Raw genomic sequence first — 19,180 nt, forward strand, 5'->3', positions numbered from 1 at the left:
GAGAATCTAGTTATCTGATACACAGAAACAGTACAGATGCGAGCTTCATATCTGGTTTTGCACTCAAGAAAAATGCCACAATACGTTTGTATCAATTTTTATGGAGCTGAGAATCAATTTTACCATAAGTTGAATAGCAATTTTAAATCTATTGCTTATCAGAGAATGAAGTTCTACTAACTAGTTATCTACCAAATTAACAGAAAATAGGACTATACATTTTAACATGATTATAGAAATACACACTTCTATACCCAACAAATTACAGAAGCTCGAAAGCATAAAGAGTGACAAGAACAAAATCACAAATAAGTTTGATTAAAAAATTATCAAATCTAGGATATGACCTCAATAGCTGTTACAACTTACAAGTTGATACTAAACTACATAGTATTTTATAATAAGGAACGTTCAAAAAGAGGAAATATATCGCACTGAAATTAAATGCTTAAATTCCTGAAGCCCACATACCACCGACTGGCAGTGCTATTCATGTTCCTAATGAAATTCTAGCAAAGACTACTCAGAATCTTCTTACAACTGGCTTACTTAAGCCAAACACATCAGATCCAAAACTAATGAGCCATTCTTGTAGAAATAAACGTACCTGCTTGATTGCATAGTATGAAACTAGATTTTAAACATTAAATGATTCCTTCCCAGAATGGACAGCAACTTTGCCACTCTTACAGAGAACCAAAAAGTTCAGAGATTCTAGAATCTTTGCGAATATGATGAGGGCACTTATATAGCAGATCTTTGGCCTCGGAATGTCTACCTTCATTAAAGAAGGATTTGAAAACATGAAGATAGGCAGAAGCGGATGGAAATTCCTTCACAGTCAATGCCTTAAAAAATTCTGAAGCATCTTCCACAGTCCCAAACTTTGATATATATTGAACAAAGGGCTCGGGGAAAGGTGGGTGGTTCTGTTTCTTCATTAATCGTAGAAGGTTCATTGCTTCTTCAAGTTTACTCACCCCCAAAAGCTTTTCTATAAGAATTTTATATGTAGATTGCCAGGGTCTTATACGGGCGTTTTCTACCATCCCAACAAGCAATTCATAAGCACCTTTTACCCTTTTTTGACCAAGGAAACCATTTATCAAGACTTCCAACAGATCAGCATCAGCATCAATATTTTTCTCCACCATCTTTGCAAAACACATTAATGCCTGGTCAACTTCGTTAGCAATGCAATGCCCTTTGATCAAAATGGTCCAAGTCTTGATGTCAGGAATACAACCATTTTCTTCCATTTCATCCAGCACCTTACAGGCTTCTTCAAACCTCCTTGCTTTACAAAGTCCAAAGACCAGTTGGCTGTATGTGACGTTGTCAGGCTCATATCCCGCATTTTTCATAACCTTCACGATCTTCTCTGCTTCATCAAACCTTCCCACACTTGTCAAAGACCTATGAATCCCATCATAAACAGGCTTAGAAAGAAAATTCCCTGTTGCCTCATATTTCTTTGCAACTCTAAACACCAAAGCAAAATCAGGGTTCTCAACTGTTGAAATAATCCGTAAAAGCAAACTACATTCTTGAACTGAAAGCTTATATGGGCCATCCATCATAAGCTCAAAAAGTTTCACCGCATCCTCCGTCATCTTACATTTGTGGAACTGTCTTGAAATCTTTATGTAAGTGTCTATGTCCATCTCATGCCCCACATTCTTCATTACCTCAACAACACTCCAAAATTCCTCCTTTGAATCATACCGAGCAAGAACCCTTAAAATAGCATTATACATTATGGTATTATGTTCAGAACCTGAATACTCACCGACCCAATTAAAAAAGCTCAAAGCTTTCAAAGGGTAATTTCTAAGTTCTCTCAGAACACTTATAACAAAATCATCCGACAACTCAATTTTCATGTCCTCCAATTCTTTCTCTACCTTGTCACACCAATGCATCCCTAACACAACATTGGCCACTTTCTTCACAACACCAACCGCAGCATTCTCCTGAACCATCCTATCATGAAAATGGTTCAAAGCCACCACATCACTATCCATCTTAGCCTTCTTTAGAACCCCTAAAATAGATTTATAAGTTTCTTCATCAATATAAAACTTCTGTTCTTTCATTTTCTTTAGAATGATCCAAAACTGCTTCATTGACTCGTTGTTTACTAATATCATAAGCATCATACTATAAACAGAAGAACTTGGTCTAAATCCGTTTTTATTACAAACCCAATTGAAGAAAGCCGATACTTTTTCTGGGTCTTTATTAAGTTTCTTTAAAACATAGATAACACTTTCATGGGACATTTTTGGATTTAATTCGTCTAACTTGTTCTCTAATTCGTCAGACCACTCATATACTAAAATGAGCTCTACAATAGAGTTTGCATTTGTGGAAAAAGCTAGCCTTTGATGGGTATCATTGAGAAAATGTGAAGTGTATGATTGATTTGAGAGATTAAATGAGTAAAGGTCAGAGAAGTGAGTCACCCGAGTAAATAGAGGCCGATTTGAAGAAAGGCGAGTCGAGAGGAGCGAGTTGGCGAGTCTAAGAGATGCGAAGATTGCCTTTGATCGATTCATGGCTGCTTTTGAGGCGCAAGATGTTACAAATGAAAAAGCTGTGCGATTTAGGGGTTTTCAAGGGTTTAACCCTTGCCATAATCTGCAGTTCTCAACCATGAAACCCGCTAAATTTCGGGTCTAGTCCGAATAGGGATCCGGGCCGAATTCGTAAAATTACTATCCACCTCTTAAATTTTGGAAAATAACATTATAACCCCCAATTAAACTTAAAAACTACACATCACAGTAAAAAGAAGGGAGAACGACATTTTCTCACCCAAGGTTTGGCAAAACGACACTTTTCCATCCGTCAAGTTTCAAAATGACACTTTCTCACCCTTCGTTAGATACTGTTAATGTTTTCTATTAATATTTAATTAAAAAGATGAAAATACCCTAAAATAGTTTATTTCTTAATTAGTTTACTATAAATCAAAATTTAGTTAAGTTAAAGTCTTTACTCGATTATTTATTAGTTCAAGTGTAAAGATTTTTTTTTTCTTTTGTTTATTTAATTAATTAGAAATATTAATTTTATATGTTAATTAGTAAAAATGAAAAACATTATATTATGAAAAACATCATAAATTTAGTAGATTATTGAATAATAGTAATGAGATTATAAATAAATAAATATTAAGGCAATTGACTTTAAACAATTCTATAGAATTACTCTTAATTTTTTAAATGGGGCTAACTATTTTTTCTTTTTTTAACTTTTTGGCTAATTAAAAAATAATAAAAGATTTATAAAGTTAAATATTTAAGGGTATTTTTGCCTTTTTAGTAAAATATTAATAGAAAATATAACCGAACCTAATAAAGGGTGGGAAAGTGTCATTTTGAAACTTGAAGGATGGAAAAGAGTTATTTCGCCAAACCTTGGGTGGGAAAATGTTGTTCTCCCTAAAAAGAAGTCACTTTCTTCCGGAAATTAACCAACTCAGCTTTCAAACTGTAAAAACAAACAACAGAGAGACGGTTCTACTTTAGCCACCGTAATTTGGGGGGTCCCACCATGATTGTCTTCCACGCGAAGTTTCGATCGTTATAAACTTTACCCCAGCCCCCACAATCTCCTTTTTTAACGTGCCCTGAGCTGAGAGCCAGGTGGACCAGCTCTGTTTTTTCCCCTACACGTGTTAGTTATCTTTAGGTTACTACCGATTTAAGTCAAAGATATAGTTTTCTCTCTGAGTGAAGCAAGAAAACCTTACAGTGTGATTGACCCTGGAGAAATTCAGTCGGTGGCCGTTTGATTGAAAAACTTGTAGTTTTCCTCTTCTGGGAAACTCCAATCCGTTTGATTGCCGGAGTTTAGAGGCCCTAGGCGCTAGGTGTTGTATGTAATACTTTCAAGACAAACAGAGATTTTCAGGATCAGATATGTTGTTGCTCGCCTTTATTCAGATTTTGATCAGAACTTAGATTTATGTAATTGCATTCAAGAATCAATATACAGTACTATATAAGGAATACACTATACAGAGCTAGCTTAAAATAATACATAGAATTGACTTTGATCCATGTGGGTAGCATAATTTTCCCCTTATAATAGAAAAACATATATTACAAGTATCCATAGTGGGTGGAAGGGATCCCAAACTCGCAAAAAAGGAATGCCCCACAAAGCTCATGGCAACATATGCAAAGCAGCTGGTAGTGCTAAAAAAATTATTATACTTCTTGACACAACCGACTAAAAACAAAAGAGCCAAAATTTTCAAAGGCCTGTATTGTATTTCAAGATCCTTTAGTTGGGTTATAAAAGGAGTCCCAACTTTAGGACACCATGCTTTGCCTTCAAAATATGTTGCACCCTCAACAAAACATCTCCATTGTCTTTGTCCATCTCTTTCTTACCTTTCTTTTTCCTTGTGGAAACGTGCCGCCTCTGCACCATTAAAGAGAAACGTGCATGCGCGCGCGGGAATATAAGATTAGCGTCTCCACACACACTATGCTGCGTACTGTGCATTACCACAATTTTACACCTATCCCTTCCCAGAATTAAAGCTCATTTTCCTATTTCTTTCTACTGCTACACGTATCTCTTCATTTCCTCAATATATATGAGGGAAGGCGTGTCCGCTGTCTGTCTATTAAGTTTCATTCCCATACCCTTACTCGTTAATTTAAGTCACTTTCTTCCTCTTCTCAACACCATGGTTGCGACGCTCAACTTTATGGCAACAGGTGTGTTTATTTTGAGTACTCCAAAGAGGCCGTTTAGGCTGCTCTTTCATTTTCATGAAGCGGGTGGCCATCGTAGCAGCCACTTGAAGAAAGCTAGCTAGCTAGAGATCTTATCAAGACAGACTTATATAAGCATGAAAGGATAATATATCATGCATCCGTGCAAGGGGAATCAAGCCTTCTGGTCCGATTACTGTATTTCTTGAGATTTGTTTTAATTCTGAAGTTTTAACATATAGCCATATCTGTTTTGTTAATTATGTTTTCTAAGATTTAGAGTTGTGTGTCTTTATTCGTTTGTATGAGTGTTGGTGTAGTTTGTCAGATCTCAGAGGAAGCTAGTGTTGATGAATGAGTCAGATAACAGAATGTAAGTAGAGCCTGCAATTGCTGCTTGATGTAATAAAAAGTTTTATGTTATTATAACTTATAGGCACTCCATCTAGTTTATTGTACGATTTTTTTTATTTTCTCTCTTCTTTTGACTTTCATCTTTTCTTCTTATTAGAAAACATGAACAATTAGAAATCGTCCAGTCACCTTGTATTGTATGCACACTGTTTGGAAATAATAAAGCATCTGGGTTATTGGTTATAACTAGAGAAATAAATACATATAGGAATATGGGAATGCATTAAGATACTTCAATCTCACTTCTCATATGTAATAAAGCATCTGGTTGATGATTAGTTCCAAGTTGAGAACATATATCAAACCTAAATTTTCATAGAAAATCCACGTGCATCTTCAATAAAAGCAGATAATCTAAACATGAATGGGCAACTGGAAATCAATATATATCTATCAACAAACCAAGTCTAAAGTAGGAATGATACTTGGATCAGAACATGTATGCATGTCAAGAGAAATAAATCAAGGGCATGACCATTTGTTTGTTTGCTTCATTTTTACTCCCTGGCGATGAGAGAAAATAACCTCCTCTTTAAACATACTCTTATTATGGAGTGTATATATATATAAACCCTACTGTATTCTTAAGAGATATCGTATTTACTTGGCTCGATCTCTTGATGCTATAATTAAAGATATTTCTTTAGCTTCATAACTACCAACTCGAATTCAACATAAAACCTAAAGATTGTTGCTGACATTTGACATATATAATTATGATGAGTAGTATATAATAACATTATATTCTTTTTGCTATCTTTAATCATGAAGAAAAGTTAAAGATTGACAAAAAGTTTGCATTGTGCCTACAGATTGTTGGGCAGGTTAAAGCAGTGAGATCCAGTATGATATAAACATAATAAAAAGCTTCGTTGATGGTAATCATCACTTTCTTCATTCCTTTTAATAACTTAATCATAAACTATCCATATTATAACTTAAAAAAAAAGTTGCTGTTTGGGCACAACTGTCATCGAAATACTCGTGGCAGTGAGGTCTTATTGTTTCCTTCTTCATTTCGATCCCTCTGTAATGGACCCAAGATGTCACATTTTCTTTTTCAGAAATATAAAGCTTTGTCTTCAATCTTTAACATGGTTCATACCCATAAAAGCTCAGTATTTAAATGGATATATGAATTATAGCGCTCTGCCTCTGCCTCTGCCAGAGCGATCTTGATGAGATCAACTGTGTGAGGACCATGCAAAAGCATGCTCCTTGTTTCTTCAAACTATGTTTTAAGGGGTGATAGTAGACAGACAGCCAATAGAGGCACTAATTTATGCTTTTTTGAATTGGGCCTCGATTATCTAACAAATAAATGGATGTAGAGCCCAAAGGCTGTAAAGCTTAAGCGCCCATGATCCATAAAGAAATGGCACATTCTTTTTGCATTAGTGATTCATGTTTATGATAAGTCTAGTCAGGAGGGTAAAGTGTTTCAGTGGTTTCTGATAATGTTTTAAGTTATTTGTCGGTGTAATACGTAGTTGATATTCCATTGTTGAGATTAAAGCAACTTTTTGTCTATGGTGTTGCCTTTGCCTTATTCATGCTTATTGTGTATTTTTAATGTTAATTAGGTTGTCCTTGTCTGTCTCTATTTGCTCCTTTTCTATTGTTCAATGTTTCATTTTACCATCTTTATCTATGTGTAACTGATAGCTCATTAGATTTGACACCAAATTCCCCCTTTTCAACTCACAATCACTCCATTCTTACTCACCATGCAACACCTTTTTACACAAATCATACTCAAAATTCACATAAAAACAAAACTCTACTATAAACAATATTACAATACTTAATTAAACGATTAACAGTTTAATTAATTATAATATTACATTATAATTAAACCCTAAACCCAAATAGTATATTTGTTAGGGGTGTATTTGTAAATTTTTAAGGTATTTTTATCATTTTTTAAACTAATAGGGGGTAATTTTTTTTATAAGGTACCCTGGAAAGGAACCAGAACCTGCATTTTAGGTTCTGGTTCCTTGAATTGAAGAACCTGCACTGTGCGGTTCCGGTTCTGATTCCTTTTTTTGGAAACCTGCACCGTCCGGTTCTGGTTTTGGTTCCTCCGAAAAATGGAGGGTACCCAGAACCGCTCACCCTTACAGTCAAATTTCAAAATGACACTTTCTCACCTTTCGTTAGATTCTATTAATATTTTCTGTTAATATTTAACTAAAAAGATGAAAATACCCTAAAATAGTTTATTTCTTAATTAGTTTACTATGAATCAAAATTTAGTTAAGTCAAAGTCTTTACTCGATTATTTATTAGTTCAAGTGTAAATATATCTTTTTTTCTTTTGTTTATTTAATTAATCAGAAATATTAATTTTCTATGTTAATTAGTAAAAATGAAAAATATTATATTATGAAAAACATCAGAAATTTAGTAGATTATTGAATAATAGTGATTATAAATAAATAAATAAATATTAAGGCAATTGACTTTAAACAATTCTATAGAATTACTTTTAATTTTTTAGATGGGGTTAACTATTTTTTCTTTTTTGACTTTTTGGCTAATTAAAAAATAATAAAAGATTTATAAAGTTAAATATTTAAGGGTATTTTTACCTTTTCAGTAAAATATTAATAGAAAACATAACCGAACCTAACAAAGGGTGGGAAAGTGTCATTTTGAAACTTAAGGGTGGAAAAAGTTGTTTCGCCAAATTTTGGGTGGGAAAATGTTGTTCTCCCTAAAAAGAACTCACTTTCTTCCGTAAATTAACCAACTCAGCTTTCAAACTGTAAAAACAAACAACAGAGAGACGGTTCTACTTTAGCCACCGTAATTTGGGGGGTCCCACCATGATTGTCTTCCACGCGAAGTTTCGATCGTTATAAACTTTACCCCAGCCCCCACAATCTCCTTTTTTAACGTGCCCTGAGCTGAGAGCCAGGTGGACCAGCTCTGTTTTTTCCCCTACACGTGTTAGTTATCTTTAGGTTACTACCGATTTAAGTCAAAGATATAGTTTTCTCTCTGAGTGAAGCAAGAAAACCTTACAGTGTGATTGACCCTGGAGAAATTCAGTCGGTGGCCGTTTGATTGAAAAACTTGTAGTTTTCCTCTTCTGGGAAACTCCAATCCGTTTGATTGCCGGAGTTTAGAGGCCCTAGGCGCTAGGTGTTGTATGTAATACTTTCAAGAAAAACAGAGATTTTCAGGATCAGATATGTTGTTGCTCGCCTTTATTCAGATTTTGATCAGAACTTAGATTTATGTAATTGCATTCAAGAATCAATATACAGTACTATATAAGGAATACACTATACAGAGCTAGCTTAAAATAATACATAGAATTGACTTTGATCCATGTGGGTAGCATAATTTTCCCCTTATAATAGAAAAACATATATTACAAGTATCCATAGTGGGTGGAAGGGATCCCAAACTCGCAAAAAAGGAATGCCCCACAAAGCTCATGGCAACATATGCAAAGCAGCTGGTAGTGCTAAAAAAATTATTATACTTCTTGACACAACCGACTAAAAACAAAAGAGCCAAAATTTTCAAAGGCCTGTATTGTATTTCAAGATCCTTTAGTTGGGTTATAAAAGGAGTCCCAACTTTAGGACACCATGCTTTGCCTTCAAAATATGTTGCACCCTCAACAAAACATCTCCATTGTCTTTGTCCATCTCTTTCTTACCTTTCTTTTTCCTTGTGGAAACGTGCCGCCTCTGCACCATTAAAGAGAAACGTGCATGCGCGCGCGGGAATATAAGATTAGCGTCTCCACACACACTATGCTGCGTACTGTGCATTACCACAATTTTACACCTATCCCTTCCCAGAATTAAAGCTCATTTTCCTATTTCTTTCTACTGCTACACGTATCTCTTCATTTCCTCAATATATATGAGGGAAGGCGTGTCCGCTGTCTGTCTATTAAGTTTCATTCCCATACCCTTACTCGTTAATTTAAGTCACTTTCTTCCTCTTCTCAACACCATGGTTGCGACGCTCAACTTTATGGCAACAGGTGTGTTTATTTTGAGTACTCCAAAGAGGCCGTTTAGGCTGCTCTTTCATTTTCATGAAGCGGGTGGCCATCGTAGCAGCCACTTGAAGAAAGCTAGCTAGCTAGAGATCTTATCAAGACAGACTTATATAAGCATGAAAGGATAATATATCATGCATCCGTGCAAGGGGAATCAAGCCTTCTGGTCCGATTACTGTATTTCTTGAGATTTGTTTTAATTCTGAAGTTTTAACATATAGCCATATCTGTTTTGTTAATTATGTTTTCTAAGATTTAGAGTTGTGTGTCTTTATTCGTTTGTATGAGTGTTGGTGTAGTTTGTCAGATCTCAGAGGAAGCTAGTGTTGATGAATGAGTCAGATAACAGAATGTAAGTAGAGCCTGCAATTGCTGCTTGATGTAATAAAAAGTTTTATGTTATTATAACTTATAGGCACTCCATCTAGTTTATTGTACGATTTTTTTTATTTTCTCTCTTCTTTTGACTTTCATCTTTTCTTCTTATTAGAAAACATGAACAATTAGAAATCGTCCAGTCACCTTGTATTGTATGCACACTGTTTGGAAATAATAAAGCATCTGGGTTATTGGTTATAACTAGAGAAATAAATACATATAGGAATATGGGAATGCATTAAGATACTTCAATCTCACTTCTCATATGTAATAAAGCATCTGGTTGATGATTAGTTCCAAGTTGAGAACATATATCAAACCTAAATTTTCATAGAAAATCCACGTGCATCTTCAATAAAAGCAGATAATCTAAACATGAATGGGCAACTGGAAATCAATATATATCTATCAACAAACCAAGTCTAAAGTAGGAATGATACTTGGATCAGAACATGTATGCATGTCAAGAGAAATAAATCAAGGGCATGACCATTTGTTTGTTTGCTTCATTTTTACTCCCTGGCGATGAGAGAAAATAACCTCCTCTTTAAACATACTCTTATTATGGAGTGTATATATATATAAACCCTACTGTATTCTTAAGAGATATCGTATTTACTTGGCTCGATCTCTTGATGCTATAATTAAAGATATTTCTTTAGCTTCATAACTACCAACTCGAATTCAACATAAAACCTAAAGATTGTTGCTGACATTTGACATATATAATTATGATGAGTAGTATATAATAACATTATATTCTTTTTGCTATCTTTAATCATGAAGAAAAGTTAAAGATTGACAAAAAGTTTGCATTGTGCCTACAGATTGTTGGGCAGGTTAAAGCAGTGAGATCCAGTATGATATAAACATAATAAAAAGCTTCGTTGATGGTAATCATCACTTTCTTCATTCCTTTTAATAACTTAATCATAAACTATCCATATTATAACTTAAAAAAAAAGTTGCTGTTTGGGCACAACTGTCATCGAAATACTCGTGGCAGTGAGGTCTTATTGTTTCCTTCTTCATTTCGATCCCTCTGTAATGGACCCAAGATGTCACATTTTCTTTTTCAGAAATATAAAGCTTTGTCTTCAATCTTTAACATGGTTCATACCCATAAAAGCTCAGTATTTAAATGGATATATGAATTATAGCGCTCTGCCTCTGCCTCTGCCAGAGCGATCTTGATGAGATCAACTGTGTGAGGACCATGCAAAAGCATGCTCCTTGTTTCTTCAAACTATGTTTTAAGGGGTGATAGTAGACAGACAGCCAATAGAGGCACTAATTTATGCTTTTTTGAATTGGGCCTCGATTATCTAACAAATAAATGGATGTAGAGCCCAAAGGCTGTAAAGCTTAAGCGCCCATGATCCATAAAGAAATGGCACATTCTTTTTGCATTAGTGATTCATGTTTATGATAAGTCTAGTCAGGAGGGTAAAGTGTTTCAGTGGTTTCTGATAATGTTTTAAGTTATTTGTCGGTGTAATACGTAGTTGATATTCCATTGTTGAGATTAAAGCAACTTTTTGTCTATGGTGTTGCCTTTGCCTTATTCATGCTTATTGTGTATTTTTAATGTTAATTAGGTTGTCCTTGTCTGTCTCTATTTGCTCCTTTTCTATTGTTCAATGTTTCATTTTACCATCTTTATCTATGTGTAACTGATAGCTCATCAGATTTGACACCAAATTCCCCCTTTTCAACTCACAATCACTCCATTCTTACTCACCATGCAACACCTTTTTACACAAATCATACTCAAAATTCACATAAAAACAAAACAAAATACATATAATATATATATTTTTTTAGGTAATTGGGGTATCTAGAACCACATTAGAGCTTGCCTAATCCTCAAGCCATGGAACACCCTACAAACCCAATAGACTAATGTAATTGTACAAATTATGTGATAGGTACATTTCTTGCAACTCAAATACAAAGATCTCCTAAGTATAGTTAACCTTAGTGGCTAAAAGATTTGTTATCCGACCACAATAAAAGTGGTAAAATATAAATAAATTGATAAATAAGCTAAAAGAAATTTACAATTAAATATCAATAAAATTTTAAATTAAACAAAAAATAGAATGAAATTTTTTATACAAAAGAAATTAAAAAGGTGTTTTATTTTTACATAATTTTATGATATTTATACTTCAAATATATATTTTATCAAATGCATATCACGTCATTTATATCATTTCAATCAATACATATTCCCCCCCCCCCCCCCCCCCCGTTTGGTATGATTTTAAAACAATTTCTACTATCCTATTTAATGTAAACAGTAAAAATTTGTTTGTTTAATATTCACATCCTCCAATTCAAAATCCAATCTCATTCTATTTAATCAAAACATACAATTACCTTGTACATAGAAGTTTATAAAGAACAAAAACACCCTCACACACCCAAGCCACTATCGGCCGCTAGCAACCACTGTTGGCTACTGGATTCGAAACAACTCACCATCGGTCGGATCTAGTTGATCGTGCGCCAGTTTGGCCGTTTTCGGCCAAATACACAGTGCATCTGGTCGAAAAAGGCTAGATCGACGCACGACCGGCAAGATCTAAGCGGTTGTGCACCATTCCGGTGATTGCCAGCCATTGTCCGGCAATGGTGGCCGGCTGCAAGCAGTCGGTTAGGTAGATGTGAATGTTTTTGTTAATTTATAACTTTTTATTGAGAAAGGGGGGGTGTTTAGCTAAATTAACAAATATAGGGTGTTAAAAAATAATTTAAATATTTTTAGAAAATATTTTCTAAAAATACATTAAACACATTCTCATAATCTTATTATATTTGATTTAATACTATCATATCCTATTCAGAATAGTTTTTCAAAATATCATATTTTAAATAATGTATCAAACATGCATATTATTTTTTCTTTAAGTTTGTAGAGTGTTCAATAAATTTCAAGTATAAATTGAGGTACACAGAAGTTGACTCAGTCAACCCAGTTACCAAAATCAATACATTATTGTCACAATTTTTTTAAATTAATGATTACTAATCATGTTCAAATGATATTAAAATGGTTATAAGTGGTGTAATGTATTGGTTAGTTGTAGTAACGAAGTATTTAAACGACATTCTAAACGTTTTTCCAAGAGTGAGAGTGGTCAATTATATTGCTTAAAATTATGATTAAATTAAGGCAATGAGCCACGTAAACCCAAGCTAACTTTCCAATTTCATAACCCAAAATAGAAATACAAAATTAAACATTAATAAAATAATATAAATAAAAAAAGGAGTGAAAAGAAGAAGCCACGTGTCATCCATCTACAAAGTAGCTTTTGTGTGTCAGGAAAGCTTTTGACGACATCAGATGGATATAATCGTATAATAAGACTTACAAGCAGCACCATTTTAACACCTTCACTTCCTCTTCCTCATTCTTCTGTCACCGGAATCTCACGCTCTACCGCCGTTTCAACCTGACTTAATCATCTGGAAGCTGATATCATCATGGACATTGACTCTTGGGCCTCTAGAGTCCACTCTGCTAAGCACTTCTCTGCTGTCCAAGCTTCTCGCCTCAACTCTGGTACTTTGTGTTTTTTGGATACTGTTTTTACACTTTTTCTTTTTCCTGCAACTTGGAAGTAGTATCTAGTGTTTGTAAGAGAATTGGTTCCGAAGAGTTTTAAGTTTGATTTTGTTTAAGCTTTCGAAACAAGAGTTTGTACTAGGTTGTAGCTTGAGTTTCGGATGCTTTAGTCGCTTGAACTCTTGGCACGGATTTTGGAAAAAAAAGTTTTTTTTTTTCTCATTTTATTTTACTTATGTACTTTGTGCTTTGATCGTTTTATGGAAGCGAGATGCAACTCTATGCTTAGGTTAGTTAATATTAGAGAATCTTATAGTCAATTCTACAGAATCATAGAAGAATTTCATTTATTATATGCGTTTTAACTCTTGGAAAATAGGGTTGTCGAGAGGCTTTGTAAAAACTTGATAAGACCCTTCAATTAGCTGGGAAGATTTTAGAAGTTTTACTTCTTGGAGGTTAATTATTCAGTAATATTGATAAACTAAGCCAGTCAATATGTCAAATGACATCAATGATTAGGGGAAATGATATGACAGATTGTTGGGTGTGATTGATAAATCTTTAGATAAACTAAGGGCGCTTAAGTTGCGGTTTTTGGAGGAAATATGATCCAAATCAATGGCTCCATCTAAGGTAAATGAAGGTGAAGATGATGAACTGAATTTTAAAGGTGATGGTGAAATGTTTTGATTAAAGCATGTTTTTAAAAGTGCCAAAAAGTCTGTTTTAGAATATTATAGATATCTATTGCTATTGGAGATTTCCTGGATAAGGTGATAAATGTATAGAAATTTTAGAATAACAATGGATATACTCGTGTTGCTCATAGGTACTAAAATTTTAATTTCCATAAGTTGTGTTGTGGACCTTGTGGTTGCCTACCAACTTTTCTTCAGCTTTCCGTTGTTGCAATTAAAGATTTTACATTTTAAATCATCAAATATTGCTTTTCTTAAGTGATTTCACAACATGATCACAAGGCATTATACTGAAGAGTCCTAATTTTTAATGTATAGCCTAGCATTGGATCTGCTGTTTAGGGATGCTGCAGGATCTAGAGGACTGGTCAATGCCTGTCCAAAAATTTATCTAGGTCACTCTGTATTGAAATCCCTTGATTTGTAAGGTGTTTTTACCTTCAATCAGAGCTAAACAATATATTAACTGTATATCGTTGACTTCTTCCACTCGAAATAAATTTTTTGCCAACAATCTATAAAACCCTTAAGAGGTTTAAGCCTTAAAGGAGACTCATTCTCCCAAAATGATTGATCCTTCGCTATTTTCTATATTCTCTATATATGTCATATCATTATTAGTCTCTCTTTTCTTTTTCCTTCATTTTCATCGCTGGGATGATGGCTTTTTGAAATATGGATTGAGATGTTTACATTGTTCAAACCATGTTGCAAAGTTTGGGTGTATAGCTTGTTGGTGCTAAGTTTTTGAATATATTATAAATAAAAAGTTTATTTCTTATTGTTTTATATGTTGAACAGATAATCACTCACTAGTGGATGATTCAGAAGGTGACGATGATGCAAAAGCTTGCTTCCCATGTCCCTTCTGTTATGTTGATATTGAAGTACATTTGGTCTGTAGCCATCTGCAGGAAGAACATTGCTTTGACTTGAAAAATGCAGTATGTGATTATCTTTATCTGATGCTTTATCACGTGTATGAAGATTTGTAAACATATATACATTTCCTTCTTAATTGGTGATCACTTATTAAGATTTGACTTCTTGACTGTCATAAATAGTTTATTGGTGTAAGTCCAAATATCTCCTTTGGATTCCATGAAGCCGCTCCTGGGAAATGTGAAATATTCATACTGATGTCATCATAATTGGATGTCCTGCAATACTTCATGTGATTTGTTTGGTCTAATTATTGAAACTGAATTGAATTTGGTGGCTGCTTGTTTTGGATGTTTAGGTCTGTCCTCTGTGTGCAGCAAATCTTGGAAAAGATGCCACTGAACATTTCATTGTGCAGCATGCTAGTTTGTTAAAGGTATTTTTTCTTTGTTTTTGATCTTGTTATGGAATTTGATGCATCCTTATGACTTCTTTGAGCATATTTAGGTGCTTTGAATTTGAAGGACAACAATGCCTTTATGTTTTGCAGCGCAGGAAAAGATTTCAAAAATCTGGTTTGTGGAATGGTGGTTCAGCAATGCTTGGCAAGGAATTAAGCTCATTTCTTGGATATTCGGTAACTGGTAGAGGAAATGCTCATGAATCTGTATCAGATCCACTGCTATCAAAATTTCTTTGCAATGCACCCCTTTCTGACAATAAAATTACACAGCAAGATGATTCTTCTGACGAGGTCTCAGTAGCTTCTGATTTGAAAAGGTATCCTTCTTCCTTGTTAGTTTATTTTCTGGTCACATCTTTTACCTTTTAGTTGCTAACTGAAATGCAACCATTAATTTATAGATATTAATGAACTTAAATAAATATAAACCAGATATTTATATTGCTATTATGTTTTATATTTGAATTTCAGACGTGGTAATTTTATTATAAAATATGTATTTCCATTCAATCTACTTGCAGGGAACCAACATTTCCAGATGAAGTTCATGAAGAGGAGATTGAAGAGAGAAGGCAGAGAGCAACATTCATTCAACAGTTGATCCTGTCAACCGTGTTCTGAGTTAGTGTATTCTCAAGGTTTTCCAGATGATACATAGTAGACCGGTCTTCGGTTACCCATTACCAATGGCACCGTATCAATGAGCGCTAAGTTTTTAGGAAGTGAAGCAGTTTCTATATGAGGTGTTCCCGGGGTGTATTTCTGGGAATGATGGCCTATGAATGTATTAAGTCTTATGTATTTGTAGCTTGTTGGCTAAATTATATCCGGTTAAGAAAATAAAGTCTTATGATCTTAAAGCTAGTTAAATCTCCTAGTTATTTACCGTTCACAAATTTCATCAATCGGGAATATTTTGGAATTAAGATACAGAGGTAGCCAGGAGCTTACCCCTTCTTTTCCTGGTTGATGCTGAGGAATGATGATCAGATAAAATATGTTTATTAAATTAATCGCTATGAAAATGACAAACTCAGTTGTATCTCAGGTAATATTTTCACTGCTTGGCGTGGTTGAGAAGAGTGAAGATAATTACTTGGATCCAGTGGCAAAGAAGGCTTTTGTCACAGTGACCAAAAAAGAGATCCTTATTAAGGTTCAATCAATAGATTAATTGAAAAAAAGCAAATAAATATGAACCAAGGGTATGGATGATTGTAGAGACACGAGCCAAGAGTCCAGAGTGCGAAGCTTTCTTGGTACAAAGGCAAATTTGCAGACTGAGTATGTCGGTGGAGATAAGAACACCCATATTACAAATATAATGATATCCAAAACTTTATATAGTTCCTAATAAACTCAAACCTTATGCAATTCCCACATCCCACAAATCTATGGTAAACCTAACTAAACAAGGTTAGATATAGTGATAACTAAAGTAGTCATCTCTCTTGCATTTTCATTTCTCTGATCTTTACTTTAGTGGAGAGCATACTCAATGTGGTCCTGTCCGAAGGAAGATTACTATGATGAAAGCAAGTATGATTAATATGATAAGTTTAAATCACCAAGATGATATAAAATTGCATTCACAAGAAAGTGAAACAAAGAATTAAGATGCCCACAACAACACAAACATTAAATCTGTGACTCACAACATACTGACAATTGCAAGTTGCTAGAGAGGATATACAAATCAACCAATCTCAAAACCCTAATTTTTTCATTTTTAAACAGTTTTATCTAGAAATTTTGGTCACAAGTAACTCGACAATAGCTAAAGCAATTGAGGGAGAAAAAAACAAAACAGCGAAGTGAATTATCACATGAACATTATCTAACTAGACTAAACATGAGTTCAGTGCGAAATAAGAACAAAACTGCAAATAATATGACATTCGATTCGAGAAGTTCCTACAATGGTGAAACTAATTGCATAAACTTGAGAATATAAAGTTCAACACCACTCATAAGCGTAGATCATTCCACCCACTACAAAGCTTCTAAGTATCACTCAATTATAGACTGAATTACACCTGCTCCGACAGTCTTGCCTCCTTCTCTGATAGCAAATCTCATTCCTTGCTCACAAGCCACAGGCACAATGAGCTCCACAACCATCTTGACACGGTCACCGGGCATAACCATCTTAGACTCCTCGTCCTTATCGTTCATAATAGAAGTGACTTTCCCAGTCACATCAGTAGTCCTCATGTAAAATTGAGGTCTATAACCTGCGAAGAATGGTGAGTGCCTACCACCCTCTTCCTTCTTCAACACATAGACAATGGCAGAAAACTTAGTATGTGGGGTAATTGTTCCTGGCTTAGCCAGCACCATTCCTCTCTGAATATCAGCCTTCTGAACACCCCTAAGCAACAAACCTACATTGTCCCCGGCCATTGCCTCATCAAGAATCTTCTGAAACATTTCAACCCCAGTTACAGTAGTGTTTCTAGTTTCTTTCAACCCAACAATTTCAAATGTTTCTCCCACCTTAACTTTACCCCTCTCAACACGGCCAGTGGCCACAGTACCGCGACCAGTGATAGAAAACACATCTTCAATGGCTAACAAAAAGGGTAAATCAGTTTGTCTTTGCGGGATAGGAATATAGCTATCTACAGAATCCATAAGTTCATAAATCTTATCAACCCATTGATTCTCTCCTCTCTTAATAGCAGGATTAGCCATCAAAGCCTCTAAGGCTAAAAGCGCAGAACCAGAAATAATAGGTACATCATCACCAGGAAATTCATAAGAAGAAAGCAACTCACGAACCTCCAAATCCACAAGCTGCAAGAGCTCTTCATCATCAACTTGGTCCTGCTTGTTCAAAAACACAACCATATTAGGCACACCCACTTGCTTCGCCAACAAAATATGTTCTTTGGTCTGAGGCATGGGACCATCAGCACCAGACACCACCAAAATCGCACCGTCCATCTGGGCGGCACCCGTAATCATGTTCTTCACGTAATCAGCGTGTCCGGGGCAGTCCACGTGGGCATAATGGCGGTTCTCCGTCTCGTACTCCACCGTTGCGGTATTGATGGTGATACCACGCGCACGTTCCTCGGGGGCAGCATCGATTTCATCGTATTTTTTGGGGGCACTGTTACCCAAAGCGGCTAAGGCCATGGTTAAAGCGGCGGTGAGAGTGGTCTTGCCATGGTCGACATGGCCGATAGTACCAATGTTGACATGGGGTTTCTTCCGCTCGAATTTACCACGAGCAGCACGGACGACGAAGGAACGGTGGCGTGTGGTGGTGGTTGTAGAAGAGGAGGTGGTAGTGGGGAAAGGGGGAAGGAAGGAAGAGGAGAGGGGGGTTGGGATTAGTTTTGTACGGAAAGGGGCGGTGGTGGGTAGAGAGTTAGAAGGAGAGGCGTAAGGGTAAGAGGGTTTTGGAGCAGTGGAGGATACAGTGGTTGCTGCTGAGGCAGAGATTGCCATTGAAGTGTTAGAGAAACAGAGTTGAAAAAGAAGAAGAAAATGAGGGTTTGAGAAAGGGGATGAAAATGGAAGGGCAAAGAAGATTTGGAGTGTTATCTATTGGTCTGCCAAGACAAAAGAGGGCCTCATATGAGTTCTATCCACTCCTGCCCCAGTGTTTTGAGGGATGGATGGGATATACCAATTCACAAGCTCTTACTTTGGGTCTCATGAGTAGTCTATGCAACTCTACTCATACGTTGACACGTGTTCACCAATCCATTGGCCAAAATTCCATCTTTTTCAATATACTCTACTGAATTGAGAGAGGTGGTCTTCTGTCTCTAATACATGAGGCTCCTATTAAATGGGATTGGGGTTGAGGCTTATTGGAAAGTTACTTATGCATGGTTTAATGGGGGAGTGAAGTGAGATGGGTACCATTTGTATTAGTGATCCACCACCAACCCAACCTCTCCTTGTGCCGCGTAGTTCATTTAAGTTCTCTAATTTCAGCCAAACTTGGTCTTCAATTCCACCATAAGTTTTCTTATGATTTTAATTCAATCCACT

At 35.4% G+C, this 19,180-nt stretch overlaps 3 protein-coding genes across 3 annotated transcripts; 1 reads left to right on the plus strand and 2 right to left on the minus strand.

Moving 5' to 3' along the window:
- Window positions 1-259: 259 nt before the first annotated feature.
- On the minus strand, window positions 260-2,634 carry LOC116137192 (pentatricopeptide repeat-containing protein At3g48250, chloroplastic). Its single transcript, XM_031422882.1, has one exon. The coding sequence runs from the start codon at window positions 2,556-2,558 to the stop codon at window positions 687-689; it is 1,872 nt and encodes a 623-aa protein (XP_031278742.1). The 5' UTR covers window positions 2,559-2,634; the 3' UTR covers window positions 260-686.
- Window positions 2,635-12,913: 10,279 nt separating this feature from the next.
- LOC116137040 (protein DEHYDRATION-INDUCED 19 homolog 6-like) lies at window positions 12,914-16,036 on the plus strand. Its single transcript, XM_031422724.1, has 5 exons — window positions 12,914-13,123; window positions 14,629-14,771; window positions 15,068-15,145; window positions 15,260-15,489; window positions 15,694-16,036. The coding sequence occupies exons 1-5, from the start codon at window positions 13,045-13,047 to the stop codon at window positions 15,791-15,793; spliced, it is 630 nt and encodes a 209-aa protein (XP_031278584.1). The 5' UTR covers window positions 12,914-13,044; the 3' UTR covers window positions 15,794-16,036.
- Window positions 16,037-17,083: 1,047 nt separating this feature from the next.
- On the minus strand, window positions 17,084-18,778 carry LOC116137175 (elongation factor Tu, chloroplastic-like). The gene has a single exon (XM_031422862.1). The coding sequence runs from the start codon at window positions 18,626-18,628 to the stop codon at window positions 17,183-17,185; it is 1,446 nt and encodes a 481-aa protein (XP_031278722.1). The 5' UTR covers window positions 18,629-18,778; the 3' UTR covers window positions 17,084-17,182.
- Window positions 18,779-19,180: the final 402 nt, after the last annotated feature.

Source organism: Pistacia vera, unplaced genomic scaffold (assembly GCF_008641045.1).
Source record: "Pistacia vera cultivar Batoury unplaced genomic scaffold, PisVer_v2 Contig320, whole genome shotgun sequence".
In the NCBI taxonomy this organism is placed as follows: Eukaryota; Viridiplantae; Streptophyta; class Magnoliopsida; order Sapindales; family Anacardiaceae; genus Pistacia; species Pistacia vera.

What these genes read in the sequence shown, in the direction of transcription:
- LOC116137192 (XM_031422882.1), bottom strand. Translation starts at nt 2,558, where the DNA reads ATGAATCGATCAAAGGCAATCTTCGCATCTCTTAGACTCGCCAACTCG.
- LOC116137040 (XM_031422724.1), top strand. Translation starts at nt 13,045, where the DNA reads ATGGACATTGACTCTTGGGCCTCTAGAGTCCACTCTGCTAAGCACTTC. An exon ending in GCTTTGACTTGAAAAATGCA is followed by an intron (nt 14,772 to 15,067) that starts GTATGTGATTAT and finishes TTGGATGTTTAG; the next exon opens with GTCTGTCCTCTGTGTGCAGC. An exon ending in AGCATGCTAGTTTGTTAAAG is followed by an intron (nt 15,146 to 15,259) that starts GTATTTTTTCTT and finishes TATGTTTTGCAG; the next exon opens with CGCAGGAAAAGATTTCAAAA.
- LOC116137175 (XM_031422862.1), bottom strand. Translation starts at nt 18,628, where the DNA reads ATGGCAATCTCTGCCTCAGCAGCAACCACTGTATCCTCCACTGCTCCA.